A 14,811-nucleotide genomic window follows, 5' to 3' on the forward strand; every position below is an offset into this window, starting at 1 on the left:
TCACTGGCTACTCGCAAGCCCTCTCCTCTTGCGGCTCAAAGTCCGGGCGGCGCAAGGATGCCTGTGTTCGGCCCGCTAAGGCCTAGCTTTCCGGCTGTCTGGTTCACCTGCACACACCCCTCCAAATACTCTGTCCCACGGCTTGAACTAAACTTCAGCTGGTTGTTGCTTTGAGTGTATGCTCCCAAATTATGACTGGAGTTACATATTCCTTTTTAACACTACCCAGGTGTTCTATGCACATTGTGTTGTAAAAGCAATCGCAGCCTATCAGATTCATACCTAAACAATATCTTCGGCGCGTGTCCGTTCCTGCCAATTTTCACCATTCTATTAGCCTTTCTCACTCCGCAGAACGAACGGAATATCCGACGGAATTGGATATCAGTCTATACAGAATGAAGGCAGCTTCGACTCGTAGTCGAGCATGTTCCATGCAGGCTTCTCGAGTTCTTCCTCCAGACATCTCAAACACAAAGACTCAGGTCCAAGAACGCCAAAGTTATAACCTCCAGTCTGACCCCGTGACAGAATACTCACTGCAGCCAGTCGCGCAGCCCAATTCCCATGCGCTCTAAAAACGCCAACACCATTGGGTTCATCCAGTAACTCTTCCCAGCTATCGATAGAGGTGTAATCAACGTCGCAATCTTGGCTATGATCCCCTTTGCAAGACGTCATTGGTTTAAACCGGAGCATATCCCGAAAATCGACGTCGAGAATGTTGATGTCGCCGACCCAAACACCGCGGTCGTGGATAGATATGACGGCTTCTACTGCGTGAGCATCATGGTCTATCATGCGCGTGTCTTCGGTCGCGAGGGGGACTGTCCAGTCGGTGAAGGATAGGTGTAATGAGGTTGCACCAAAGTTGTTTTCGCGTTTGAAGTCGTATGGCTCGTGTGATACCAGCTCATAGTTGTTGCTGAGTTCGCGTATTCGTGGCTCGACAGGTGAGACGAGTATCGAAATGCCTTGGCGGCCAATGTTACCCGTGATACTTCTCATTTCGTGGTCTGCTACTGAAACGAATGGGTCGGATAGCACAACTGCCGGTACGTAAATTGTATCTTCTGAGCATAAAGCAAATGCATGGCTGAAGTCCTCGGGAACGAGATCGACCACCCCCGAGTCAAGCAGAGCTATACAGCCGAACGACTCATTCCGGTCGGGTAGCGGAGCTCGTAACGAAGTGAAAAGTGGCATTCCATCAAACCGGAGATCTGAGTTGTTGCCCTGAATCTTCCATCTGTCGAACAAACATTTGAACCACGCAGCATCCGATAGATGCAGGGTTATCAGTTTCAACGAGATTGTAGCATGGACGAGGTCGGTGTACACGTATGAAGCTGACTCCAGAGCATACAGCGATTTGCTGAAGCCAAGATCAAACTTGTGGAAGCCCAAGAACAATGACACCCCCGGGGCTCGGAGAGAGCTGTACATCGATTCTTCTTCATTGAGGTGTATCAAAGAACACATGTAATCTCTCAATCGGGCTGATTGCATTTTCGCTTCTTTGAAATTTTCTACCGAGATCGAGAGAGTGTCTATTTTCATGGTCTCGAGTCTTGCCTCTTCTTGATAAGACCGTAATGGATCGCGTCCTCTACGCGTTACACTACGCGCCTCGCTCTGGAGAAACAGGCCCAGACGCGAATCACCGAGAATAGCGTCGAAGCCGATCTCTACTTTGGCTTTCTTGGACTGGCGACACTCATCTTCATGGCGACGCGCGATGGTCGAATAGTTTGGTTGGTAGGGTAGTGGCGGATCCGCCCATCTGAAGTGAGTAGTATTCCCATCGAAGTCTGGCCGGGTTGCATAACGGATGCACAGCTCACCTCGACCGGCGATGAAATTTACTCTGTCTTCTAGAAACTTCGGATCGACGATATTCGGGCAGATCCATGTCGTATGACTGTCCGATTCGGCCTTCTGTACCGTGGCAAGTTCGTAGTAGTCGATTGCTCCAGCAAAGTGTCTATTTGAAGCGTCGTGAGCGTAGCAGATGATTGCGTCGCTTCCGTCTAGTTTCAGCTTCTCCGCTACGGCACGAAGGTAAGCAATGCCGGAGTCAGCGTCGAGCTTTTCTTGAAGTCCACACACTACTAGGGTATTGAGTAGACCAAAGAATGGCGAAGGGGTAAGCTCTTGATCAGACAAGAAGAACTTTGCTCTCCTGGTCCCGTGTTTCAACAATGTCTCGTTACGTTTGCGATCTTGATCGTTCGTAGTTAGAAGCTGACTTGCTGCCACTACAAAAGGTAGGAGCCATCCGAATTCAGAGGATTTGCCTTCTTCCACGTCTTCTTCCGACATTCCCAGTCGAGACCACAGGAGAATGAACCATTCCGCTACTCTTGTATAGTCCCGTGGACTGACCCTCCATCTCCCAAGCAGACCCCCGAAGGCGACGACCTGTAGTTGACGAAAGGTCACTCTCGAACTTTCCTGGTTGCTGCTGACTACCACAGGGGCGCCATAATATTGTAGGTGTGATAGTGCTAGTGACCATTGCACACCTTCTCCTTCCGAAGATCTCCGGTTATGCTCTACACCAACAGTGCCTACTCCAGAGGAAGGGACGAGTTTATCTTTAAACTCAACTTTCTTGGGTTCAGGTGTGAACACGATTAGATCTGGGTAGAGGTGCCACGCAGAAAACGCGACGAATACCGATCCATCGATGATGTCCTGTGGTTTACCGGACAGAAATTGCTCGACAGCCAGCATTGATCGCTTCCACACGTTCATGACTTGGTCGTAGGTTGAAGGACCCCCGGGAATTGGAGTATTGATGTTTTTAACAATGAGCGACAGTTGACGTTGCGCAAATTGTTTCGATTTGTCCGCTCTGCGAAGCCAGGCTCTTGCACTACTGTCCCACAAAGCAAGGTCTTTTCTGGTGATGTCTTGGCATGCACCAAGGAGCGAGGTGGCAGACACGTTGCCGTTGCTTTTGAGTCCTTCTTCGATCTCGATCTTTCTTGCTGCAACTATCTCTACCCATATTGCTGTAGCTACTTTCGCGTCCCAAGCGCGAGCCAATAGGCAACTGAGGAGATACACGCCCAGAGCCGGTATCCCAGATGTTGCCGCAGCCCAGAGAGTCGTAACATCCGCTCCAACATATGGCTCGAACGGTCCATGCTGACCAGCGCCGATGTCGTTGACTCCAGAGGCATTCATGATCTCCGACATTCGCCGCCCGTATGCAGATATCAGCTTTGGCGTGGATGGCACAACATCTTCGAACAAAGCCCCCAGCCGACGTGCTGTCTTGTGAGAAGGGCCTTCTTCAGCCTCAACTCGTCTTCTGGTAGAGAGCCCGGAAGCAATACCACTAAACTCGATTGGCGCTTCCATTTTGACGAGGGAGAAATCGAACTTGATATTTGCTAGCGCAGCATAGTTCTCGTTGGTCGCAGAGAAGACGGACATCAGTTTGGAGGGGAGGCCCGACATCACGAGCACATGTCCGGGCTCCAAGTTGTGGTAGAGGGCTCTAGAAGAAGTTCAGGTGGAAAATCAAGCAGAAGTAATCTCGAAAGGTTGAGATGGGTGCGCCTCGCTAGCTGGGACGACAGGACTGATAAGAGACACAGCCTACAGTATGGGGCTGAGTGCTGGCATGGCGTTAGATTGCAGGACGTCTGTCACTGGCTGTGGTAGTAAGCTGAAAGAGGGGTAAACTCACAAGCTACATTAAACTAGGGGAAGATTAACTAGGTGCACAGCCCTAGCAACCCACAGCAGGTACAAGAAATAAGTACCCAAGAAGTCTACATTGCGTTAAGATTTTACCAAAGTCTGTTTTAATACTGATGTAGACTGCAGGGTGTTTGTAGCTTTCTTTGAATGTGGTGAAGCGATCTAGGCAGGTAGCGGATTTCGCACGTCGCAGGTTTCGAGAACATTATAAGCTGTCGCTTTGCAGCATATGCGATCACCAGGTAGGTAATGATAAGACTTCGAGAGAAGAAAGCGACACGCATATGTGTGCAAGCTTGCATTAACAAAAGACGAGGTAGAGCTAATGTACGGTGTAGAAGTGCGGTGGTATTGGTAAACGGAAACGTAAGTGTTTCACTGTAGCTGCTCCATCTGATCGACGCAAATGTCCAGTCTACAAGTTTGCGCGGTCGATACGCTTGCCGCTTTCGTCAAATCGAATCTGCTTCCCGCTGACGAGTGCCTCCTGCAACCATGCTCCAATCTGTACAGCCTTGACAGCGTTCTGGAACTCCAACGGTACCGGGGTGTTATCCAAGCACGCCGCGGTGAACTCATTCGCTTCTTTAACGAAGCCAGGCTCGAATCGGCCCCAATAGTCGCTGGGCACCTCTCGGGTGATGCCGGCCTTTGAGTAGTAGTTGACCAAGTTCTTCTGGGGGTTGAGGTTGACAGTCAACTTTCCCTCCGTACCGATGATCTCGGTGACATCCTCTTGGCCGTGCGTCATCATGCGAGAGGCGTAGTAGTGTGCGATTCTGCCGTCCCAGAACTCAACGATACCGACGGCGTTGTCGTAGTCCTTGTGTTGCTTGAGGCCTGGCAGGATGGCGACAACACCGTTCGCGGAGATGGACTTGGGTACCACGTTGGAGCCGAAGTACCATAGAGTTAGATCGATGTCGTGCACGGACATGTCGACGAAGACACCGCCAGACCATGCAGCGTACTGAACGAAGAAGTCTAGGCGAGATGGTTAGTACATAGCTTATCGAGATATGGACTGTCTCATTTCGTACCTGGGTCGGGGTGTTGCCTGTCGCAAGTTTGTGATCGAACAACGGTGGGTCTGCCGATGGCGCCTTCTTCAATCTTCTTCGCAACATCTTGGTAGCTGTCATCGAAGCGCCGTGAGAAACCGCACATGACCTTGAGATGAGGCTTCTTCGCAGCTGCGTCGACGACATCTTGGCAGATCTGAACGCTGGTAGAGAGAGGCTTTTCGCAAAGGACGTGTAGATCCTTCTCGATAGCTTGGAGAGTCTCCTCAGCATGTACCGAGGTTGCAGTGCCGATCACTACAGCTTCGAGACCTTTGTGCGCGAGCATCTTCTTGTAGTCGTCGTAGAGTGTCACGCCGTATGGCTCGAGGTGCTCTTTGCCCCATTTGAGCTCTTGTTGATCTGGAGAGAAGGCGGCGACAAGCTCAGCGCGAGGGGTCTTGTTCAAGATGTTCAAAGCGTGTCGGGCGCCCATGCGGCCGAGACCGGCAACAGCGACTTGCAGTCTGTGAGGAGCCATCTTGAAGCGATGGGGAAATGAGCAAAGATCTTGATATTTGAGATAGCAAGAAAGAGAGAGGTAGTCGAATGGAGTGAGCGCGGAGTGAGCGCTGTGAGGAAGACATTTTATACGAATTGTGGGCAGATCACTAATTCTCGTGCCTTTCGGAGGAGGTTTTCGTAGGTGTTTTGTCCATCTTCGGCTCGGCCTCTGATTGGCTAGACAGCGTTCCTATGAAGTTCGGAGGAGGTTTTCGCAATGCAATGCACGCCAGTGTGGGGAACATGCGGGCGGCGTGCTTCAAACAGGTGCCAACAGGACTGAGCGGGGCTCGGAGGAGGTTTTGGGTGGTAAAATACGCCAGCGTCAAGGCGGAGATCCGGCAGCAAGACCGTGCACGAAGAAGGTGCAGCGGTCCATGGATGGCAAATGACCCCGCGACGGCAATTTCTTCCGCCTACTCATCAACAAAGGCCACGCCTGCTTCCGCACACGACTGGATTAGATCAGCAGCGGATGGGCCGTTCGCCGCTCAATGTAGCCTACTTTGTACGTAGCATCGGCTTCTTATAAACGCTTAAAACCCGGTAGAGGTGAGGGTGCAGTAATCTTCAAATGAGGCTGATAAAATGCTGTAGTAATACAGTGGGTAGAATTGTGGAAATGCAACACTGCTCTTGACGCTGAAACAACCTAGGAATCTTGGAATCGTGCCTCCCCGAGCATCTCGTCACCCATCATTTCACCGAGCTTCGTACCGTCAACCGTTCATAGTAGACATGGTAATACTGTTCATGCGATGGTGTATATTCGCCATTGCTAGCTGTGCACCCCCAGGTACTGGCAGATTGCAATGGTGTAAATGCAAGGCCATACGCCGGATGCTTGGAATGTATCAATTCTAAATACGAACTTCCATGTTAGCTTCGTCGACATTTGAAGTGATACGATCGCGGCATGAGTGCATACCGTCTGGGGTAGAACTGCGACGCGGTCCGCTGCGCGACTTCATCCGCTTCGACCACGCTAGCGTAGACGCGATACCTAAGAGGGCTACGACCACGCCAATGATACCAATGATCGCTTCCGTAGACATATGGTTCTGTTCTGTGTTGCTGTTGATGTTGCTGTTTATATCCGGTCGTAAGGGTTCTGATTGCGAGTGCGTTGGAGTAGCGTGTATGATGGAGACGAGTGCGATGGACAAGAAAAGAATTGGTGACATGCTAAATGACATCTGCACAGAAGATAGACGCGGATTGCGTTGTGGATAAATGTTTGTGACGGAAGAGTTGAAGGCGATTGAAGTAAACAAACATAACAAGTCTTCGTCTTCATCTTCTAATGTTGGTGGACGTGAGCGGCTCTTACATAGATGACGATCTAAGCATCTTGCCATCAACTTCGGTCATACAGGGCCCGCGGCAGCCGTATGCAGGGTGCGTGAGGGTGGTGGCGATCGCACCGCTTTTGCGCGTTGGCGTATCGTTGGCGTTGGGACCCCTGCAAGCTACGCTTTGACAGGATAGAAAGCACGGCCTACTGTGGCATTTACTCAGCAAATGTGTAGTCAATTGGAGGATGAGGACAGGGCCCGCGGCAGCCGTATGCAGGATGCGTGAGGGTGGTGTCAATCGCGCCGCTTTTGCGCGTTGGCGTATTCTAGACGCCCCTGCAGCCGGAGGGACCAGTGAATGCAAAATCGAGGGAGCTTGAAATCAAACATCTGTTCGCTTTCTGATTGCGTACGGATACCTGGCGCTGGGCTCATCATGGGTACTCACCTAGGTAGACCTCTCTTACAGCATTGCCATTCAAGGTGACGTAGAAAGCCTTTAGTCATTCGAGTGCTACATCTTCAAGCTAAACCCACCTTTCCTCCGCAAATGTACATGGAGATACATGTTTATCCTAAGCACTCAGAATGTGATTCAGAATTCATAGGCGCGCACAGCGACCGAGATGTCAGCAGAATACAAGCCGCGTGTGCCTGCCTGGTTTTGAGTCCGCGTCGCTGCGCCACTGCTCGGGCTTTGGATGGACTGCCAGAGACCAAACGGTACCGCGGCTGATACGTGTGGCGATCACTTGCCTCTCGTACGTTCCAATCGTTTTCCTCCCCCATTTTTTGTGTCTTGTATCGACTATCAAAGCAATGAAACATATGTTCAATTCTTCGAGGGCTGGACGACAGACGTGCTAAGCCTAGATAGGCTTACCTAGGTAGTCGAGTTCCCGCACGACAAGTAGATTTCTAGCGTGGCACCTGGATCAACCCGCGACAAAACCCCCACCCCCAGCAAATCACACTTCCCACGCCCAACTCCCACCTACGCAGACAAAATGAACGAAACACTCAGGGAACTCCATCGCGATCTTGCCAACAAATACCGACAGCATGGCCCCCGCATCGAAGAGAGGTGGCGTTCGCTTAGCCAAGAACAACGCAAGAAGATCATGCAGGCTGGCTCTCGTGATGGCGCTGTGCTAAAGCATGCTGAAGATACGAGCCTAGAGAATGTCTACAAGTTCATCCCTGAATGGAATATTCGCGACATTACTGCCCCTTCATCAAATTTCTTCCTCGATATGCTAAAGCACCGGGCAACCCTGCCACTCAAAGACCAATACGCGACAGGGTTCAATGGACGTCCAGGCGATCACGCGCATATAGTTGATATGATGCAGAGGAAGAACCTACGGCTCCAAGACGCCGCCCAATTCAAGAACTGTTACACGCTTTTCTTGACGGAGGATGGCTACGGCGAATCGGTCCAGATCCTCGCAGAAAAGCGGGAAGAGGTTTTGGCAAACATGAAGCCGGCCATACAAGCTCAAGTCATAGTACCCCAAGCTACTGGCGAGCTAATTCTCATGCGACAGGTGAATCTGATGCAGCTACTCAACATCAGCATTGAAGACATTCTCGATACCGCGTCTACCACGCGAACCCAGACGAAGCGCCCGAAGAAGCCAGCCGACGAGGCGACTGCAGCTCTAGCAAAGTTATCCGTACACTCGGCTCCGAAGAAGGCCGAACTCTCAGACCTCGCTGACATGGCTCGCGATCAGGTGTCGTCGCGTGAAGATCTCATTAGTCTGATCTCCACTGAGCCTACCCTTCTAGCCCATGAAGTCAACTTTTGCTTCTTCAGTAGGCCGGAACTTGTCGCCGACGAGAAGGGCCGTATGTTACCTGTACATACAGATAAATACATCAGCGGCGCTGTATTCGATGCCGTCCAGAACGCGGTAAAGATCGCTGCCACATGGAACTACATTGGCCGTCTCATGGATTTGCTGAAGGAGTCATCAGACAAACAGTTTCGAGCGACTATCCTCAAGGAGCTGTCGAACACTTGCCACCTGGAGTATCTGCGCGCTCAGAATGGATTCAAACGTAGTGTGGCCGTCGGCATGGGAGGCGGCAAGTGGTTCAAGCGCATGTCGACCGTACAGAAGGACGACGTTCCGCGGATCTTGCTGAAGCGAAGCCCCGAGTCTTTGACAGTAGAGAACCCGCAGTTACACTACATGCTTCGAATCTGCCAGGAGGATACAAATTGGTCCGGGGCTGCGCAGTGGCTTCAGAAGCTAGAAGATCTCCATCGAGCCCACCCGCTAGAGCGAGACAATCTCTCGGAACGAGAATATGACTGTCTCGGAGACCTGGCCATCATCGTCACCTTCGTCCAATCTCTTTCGTTAGTCGCGCAATTACCCGCACCGAACCACAAGAAAAGCCAGCCATTCGTACCGGGCTACACAGCTTTGGACAAGGAGCTGAGGTCGTGGAAAGACGGTATAGACCTCGGCGAGTACGCCATTCCGATCGACAACTTGCTGGAGCCGGGCATGGCTGAAGGCGCTCTTGCAGCACTAGATCAGTATGTCGTTGAGAAGGCGGGTACCAAGCTCGGCTTTCTCTACCAGGATCTGGTTGCGGACTGCATTTCGAGTATTCAGCAACAGTACGAGCAACAAAAGTTGAAAGCCAGTCAAAGCCAAGCTGAATACAAAGCACCATCAGCTCCCGAGACCCCAGCGTCAAACATCGAGCAGCGCAAGCAGAAGGAGAAGACAAGACCAGCGCAATCTCCCATCTACGACATAGCGCCACAAGCCACCACAGATGACCAGCCCGTTTCATCAAAGGAAACCTTCTACGTCAAACCCTCCACTGCCGCCGTCTTCTCCTCGTTGTTCTCAAGGTCATCAGCAGCTCGTAGCCCAGTACGATGGGACGCCTTCGTGGCTGCCATGACAGACTTTGGCTTTACAATCGATCCCAAAGTCGGCTCGATCTACACATTTGTCCCACCCGAGAAGGTGTCGGTGCGTAGAAATCTAACGCTCCATCGGCCGCATCAGGCGAGTATCGAGGGGCGACGTCTTTTCATCTACTCCCGGCGCTTGAAGAAGGTGTATGGCTGGGATAGCTCCACGTTCGTTGCGGAGTAGGCGTAGTTGATGTTGTGTAGATAGGTATGTAGGCGCTGAGCTTTGCTCATAAGACGATATGATCGCGACCTGGGAGCGCGATCCCATCAAAACCTTTCAGTATGCAAGATTCCGATGTGTGATTGGGGTGGCGCACCCTTCGAAAGCTTATTTGCGCAAATAACATGCTATACTGGATGTGATCTAAGTTCACCTCAGATACATACAAACTGAACAGGTCTGCAGACTACAGTATGATGAGACAAGCAGATTAGAAAACACAACTTTAGTGTAGGCTCCAGGGCGTTCAGTTTCTGTCTTGGTTGACGTGAACCCATGGCAATGCTTTCGCGCGCCGACCGTCTTGTTGTCGCGTCAGACGAGGGCGCCAAATTCGGGGGGCTGGAACGGCGAATTCCAAGGATCAGCAGGGCTCCTGCCGCCGGCCCGCACCCGCACCTGCTTTCTTTCCTCCAACACCACCACATTGTGATCGCGATGGGCTTATACGACGCGACACACCAGGGAGAGCATCACTCGCACGCCCAAGAGGACATTCATTCGTGAGCCTCTCCATTCAGGCAGACTTTTGCTATGTACCGAGCCTCAATCTGAACGGCAGTGTAATCCGTGTTCGGCTTTTTACGCCAGGAAGCCACGTCGGAAAGCAAGCCACGCCTGAGGCTCGCAGTCTAGCCCGCAGGCATGGCGTCAACCCAGATCAATCATTCGCTGGGCAAGACATCCAGGCGCGGGGTGCATTTCCAGCTGAGTGAATGTTTATGCGCAAGCTCCTCAAGGCAACATTGAGGCGCAGCGGTTAAGGCGCCTTTGCATATAGCTAGCCACGAAGGCCGGAAACGCGATGTACAATACCACCGCTTCCCTTCCTTCTATACCTGAAAGTCAAAATAAAGAACCATGGCCGCCCCTCCGTTGACCGAGAAGCAAGTGTACCTGGCGCTCAAGGACATCTTCAGCATTGGTCCGACACCGCCTAGCACTGCGAAAAAGATTCGCAAGAATATTGAGAAGTATAGATATGACGCCAAGGTTGCGCCTCTGGTTCAAAGATATGGAGTGGAAGGTATTACCGCGGTAGCCTTCGCTTTGTCAGGAAACCAGATCTTTGCTTCAACCGAGAAAGCGAAAACACGCTTTCCTGATGTCTTTGGGGGCCTTTCGAATGAGCCCAGTCCAGTAAATGCCCCCGTGTTCCAGACTGGAACGAACAGCGCAGCGGCTGTGCAGCCAGCAGTTACCGAGTCCAGCACTGCAGCAAGTAGTGCAGCAGCTATGCAACCCGTAGGAGGGGTATATAGTCCCGAGACACTCATGGGTATCGGTGACAGACTCAAAGCCAGGGAGGAGAGAGAGAAGATTGAGACTGGTATGTGGCATCAACGTAATCTCAAGCCGTGCTGAAAAAAAGTTCAAGCAGCCTCGCACACGCAGTCGTTCGATTCCGTAGCCATACCACTCTGGGACCAGCATCGCATCCTCGTCAGAGTCCAATACACTCTTGAAAAGGCCTGCTTCGACTTTGCGCAGGAGAGACTGGTTGGGCTTTTACATCGTGAAGGTTGGGACTGCGCAGAAGCAGTCGAACTCAATCAATGGGCCAGAACATTGCTCATCTACCGAGAAGAACTCAAATTGGACGACATGAAAGACGATGTAAAGCCTTTGCCCGGTCTCATGGAATCGATTATCCAGCTCCGACATAACGCCGTTCACCGAGTTCGCCTGGCTTCCAGTGAACTCTTACAACACCTTACCGATGCTGTACTTCTTGCGCAGCTCTTACATGACGACAAATGCGGCAAATTTCTCTCGGATATACGGCAGATGACCCATGATGCTATCGAGGAACTGGTGCGCAACAAGCAGTTACTGGACGGAAGATTGGCGGACATCAAGACAGAGTTTGCTGCAAAGAGAGCTGAGCTTGAGCGCCAAGAAGCTGCGTTACTGGAGGCTGCGGTAAAAGAGCACAAAACACCTATGGTCTCTGTCAGCGGAAGTTTGCACCGGCTGTCAGACGACCATGGTGGTACTACTGAGGAAGTACGTGCGCCATGGCTACGTGTGTACGATGCCGATCTACCCGATGATGGGTCTTCTGGACCTGAGGATACTACCAGCCAAAGCCCGGAGAGCGAGGCCACCAAAGTGATCGATGACGATGCAGATGTTATCAGCCCACCGCCCATGCATCCTGGACCTACACCGCCAGTCGACGATGTCTCGCTCGAATCAGTCGTCCAACGCAAGCATCAAGAAGTCGAGAATGATGAGGACAAGTGTCTATCAATAGTGGAGACGATTTCTATAGAGGAGCCAAAGCTCGACGATCACGAGCGCGACCAGAAGCACTCCCTAGACCCTCCACCACTCGACGAAGATGATACGGTGACAGACACCGAGGAAGCGTCGGAAGGACATGCAAAGAGTCTGGAGAAAGCCGATGTATCTGATTGGGAAGATTCCAAGTTCCAGGAGAATGATGAGGAGATCTTCTATGAGCCAAGTACCAGCCTTGTGTCTACTTGCGTCGATGAAGCTGTAAGCGACGCGTTAGAAGCACATCAAGAATCACCCATCGACGACCAAATACAAGTCATCGCCTGGGATCCGGATGGCAGCGAAAGAAAGAGACAGCGCGTAGCGTATCACATGAGAAATTTGATACTCTCACCACCGAACAACCAGGACGCCAGGGATTGCTAGAGGACCACGGACACCGTCCCACCTCCTAGCTCAGAGTCAATAGTCAATACAGTCTCCCAGGCTACCAAAGATCATCACCGAAGTGAGTGCATAGTTTCGCCAGAGTCGACGTGGGTGCAATGATTAGTACCACTAGGACGTCTACTCGATCAAACATACAGTGATCACCAAGCCTAGAGTTCAGATTGTCAAACAAACTTCATTTCATCTTATTGTATATCCTCATGCACGACCCTCCTCCTCCTCCTCCAACTGAATCAATCCACTACTGAATCGATCCTTGTCTTCTTCCCCTCCTCCTTCTCCGCCTTCTTGGCCTCTTTCTTCGCCTTGCTCTCCGCCAACTTCTCCTTGGTCTTGGCCAAAGCGGACTTTGCGGTACTCCCCACCTTGGATTTGACCTTTTGGGACATTTTGTCCTTCTTTTTGGCGTCCAAGTCTTCCCATGTTGTCATTCTCTCTGGTGGGAGAATGTCATCGAAGGTGTGGGTTGTGTTTACACTATTAAGGCGCGGCCTGTTCGAGCACAGATAAGTGGTGGTGTTCTTCGTGGAGGACATCGCTGTGGCGTGGGTGTGATATGGTGTTTGTGATGGTCTGCAGGTATATAGGACTCGAGAGTCGAACATTATATAGGTATATCAGAACGCTCTGTCGGTGTGCCTCGAGCAGTCCACTGTGAGCAAACATGTTGATTTGAGTATATACGAATGAGGTTGAAGTGCATTGTGAGTGATAGCGGTCGAAAGCATGCGCTAAATAGTCATAGGTGACGATATGAGACACTACGTTGCATTGTTTGGAACAGCCCATACTGTCTGACTCGGGAAAGACATGTTTAAGACGACACTGCAGTCGTGGACAGTGTTGTCTCATAGACTAGATGCTTGACCAGCCGAACTAGTCCATTATATTCCAGCTTCTAGTCGCAGTCGGTATGAGATGACTAGTTTCGAGCTGCATAGAGCTGTGACTTCGCGCAGAACTGGCACCCCAATTTTCTGCCATGTCGCTTCTCGAAGGTCTAGTGCGTGATTGCAAACTACCGCAGCTTGTATGTATCCAACTCGCTAGTTCCTCGCCCATTCGTTCTCGACACTAGGCTGCTGGTCGCGCTCGACATGCCCTGGCAACGCGCCATCGAGGCGGCGATTGCCCTCCTCAATAGCACGAACTGAGTCCTGGCTGTCTTCTTCAATCTCCTCCTCGATGCGGTCAGAGTAGCGGTTGCTGTTGTAGCCGGGTATGTAATCGATGGCTCGTCGAGGCTCGGTGTCGCCGTTGCGCTCGTCGGCGATCATGCGGAAGATACGGTCCGGCGCAATACGATGCAGCCAGGACTCTTTCTGTGTGGGAATAGCGATGATGAGGATCTAGGGAATCAAATTAGCATTGGAGTCTCGGAGCGCTGTAACCCCCACTACGTACCTGCCAGATGAAAACCATGCCCACAACGGACATGAGCATGCCGGCAACTACCTGCTCCTCAGCCTTCCAAAATCTAAAGCATCCATCAGCTCTGCCAGCATACGTGATCTGGCATGCGTCGGCCTTGTGTGTTTTGTCTGGAAACGGCCACGCCATGTCGCGCGCGTTGGCTAGGCCACAGCACTCAAAGGCATCCTGGATCTGTCGAATGGCACTCGCATCCTTGTGCTTGAACAACGTCTGCCAGCGCTCGCGCAATCCGCAGTCTAATCCTGAAGGCGGCGCGGCATGAGTGCCGACGAGGGTAATGACGACCGACGAGTAGATGAAGATGAGCGTGTTCGCGATGATTACGAGTAGCGGGCGCTGGATCTCGCCGCGCGCCAGATGCTTGCGACGCTCTTGCCGACGCGTGAAGTCATATCCGCACTCGAGCAGGAGGCCTGAGACGATGGGTAGAGCCGTAGTGAAGCCGGTCAATGTGTCGGAGATGGGCACAGAACGAGCGTTCGCGCGGGAGGCAGCCCACCTAGACGTGTTAGCGCGCTTCTAGCATCGTCGGTTACGATGAGAGTTCACCCTGCGAGCGCGGTTGCGATGACGAGATACTAGATATTGTTAGAACGCGCACGTGAAAGCTCGCACCGCATGAGACCCTACTAGCACGCTGATGCAAGTCACGACCTGCTTCCTGGTGTACGTCATTTTGCTGATGGTGACTCGAAGTCAGGCAGCCTAGTCGATGCTAGAGGCGGCTAGGTAGAGTAGTAGCAAAAGCGAAAGAATTCGTCGTAAGCGACGTCGCGGAGGCAATGGCAGACAGGCAGACCTGCAGCGGGAGATGGGAGGAACTTTGGTGCTGTATAGCTTTGGCTTCTCCGCATCCCAAGCAGGCGGAAGGTTACCGCCGTACAAGGGTGCCGAGGACCTTCTGCATCCATCTCAGCGCAGAAGATGATTACTGCTCATGCTGGT

The 14,811-nt window shown here is 51.9% G+C and overlaps 5 protein-coding genes across 5 annotated transcripts; 2 read left to right on the top strand and 3 right to left on the bottom strand.

Moving 5' to 3' along the window:
- Positions 1-4,129: 4,129 nt before the first annotated feature.
- On the bottom strand, positions 4,130-5,256 carry J4E83_003951 (uncharacterized protein; the record flags this gene model as incomplete). Its single annotated transcript, XM_049330883.1, has 2 exons — positions 4,130-4,698; positions 4,755-5,256. 2 exons carry the CDS (start codon positions 5,254-5,256, stop codon positions 4,130-4,132), a joined length of 1,071 nt encoding a protein of 356 aa, XP_049190300.1.
- A 2,325-nt stretch (positions 5,257-7,581) lies between these two features.
- On the top strand, positions 7,582-9,699 carry J4E83_003952 (uncharacterized protein; the record flags this gene model as incomplete). Its single annotated transcript, XM_049330884.1, has 1 exon — positions 7,582-9,699. One exon carries the CDS (start codon positions 7,582-7,584, stop codon positions 9,697-9,699), a length of 2,118 nt encoding a protein of 705 aa, XP_049190301.1.
- A 1,275-nt stretch (positions 9,700-10,974) lies between these two features.
- Positions 10,975-12,408, top strand: J4E83_003953 (uncharacterized protein; the record flags this gene model as incomplete). Its single annotated transcript, XM_049330885.1, has 2 exons — positions 10,975-10,983; positions 11,134-12,408. 2 exons carry the CDS (start codon positions 10,975-10,977, stop codon positions 12,406-12,408), a joined length of 1,284 nt encoding a protein of 427 aa, XP_049190302.1.
- A 257-nt stretch (positions 12,409-12,665) lies between these two features.
- Positions 12,666-13,135, bottom strand: J4E83_003954 (uncharacterized protein; the record flags this gene model as incomplete). The annotated part of the gene is made up of 2 exons (XM_049330886.1): positions 12,666-12,847; positions 13,057-13,135. The coding sequence occupies 2 exons, from the start codon at positions 13,133-13,135 to the stop codon at positions 12,666-12,668; spliced, it is 261 nt and encodes an 86-aa protein (XP_049190303.1).
- A 343-nt stretch (positions 13,136-13,478) lies between these two features.
- On the bottom strand, positions 13,479-13,869 carry J4E83_003955 (uncharacterized protein; the record flags this gene model as incomplete). Its single annotated transcript, XM_049330887.1, has 2 exons — positions 13,479-13,781; positions 13,861-13,869. The coding sequence occupies 2 exons, from the start codon at positions 13,867-13,869 to the stop codon at positions 13,479-13,481; spliced, it is 312 nt and encodes a 103-aa protein (XP_049190304.1).
- Between the last annotated feature and the right edge of the window lie 942 nt (positions 13,870-14,811).

This window comes from Alternaria metachromatica (assembly GCF_023757995.1).
Source record: "Alternaria metachromatica strain BMP 0045 chromosome Unknown scaffold_6, whole genome shotgun sequence".
NCBI classification, from domain to species: Eukaryota; Fungi; Ascomycota; class Dothideomycetes; order Pleosporales; family Pleosporaceae; genus Alternaria; species Alternaria metachromatica.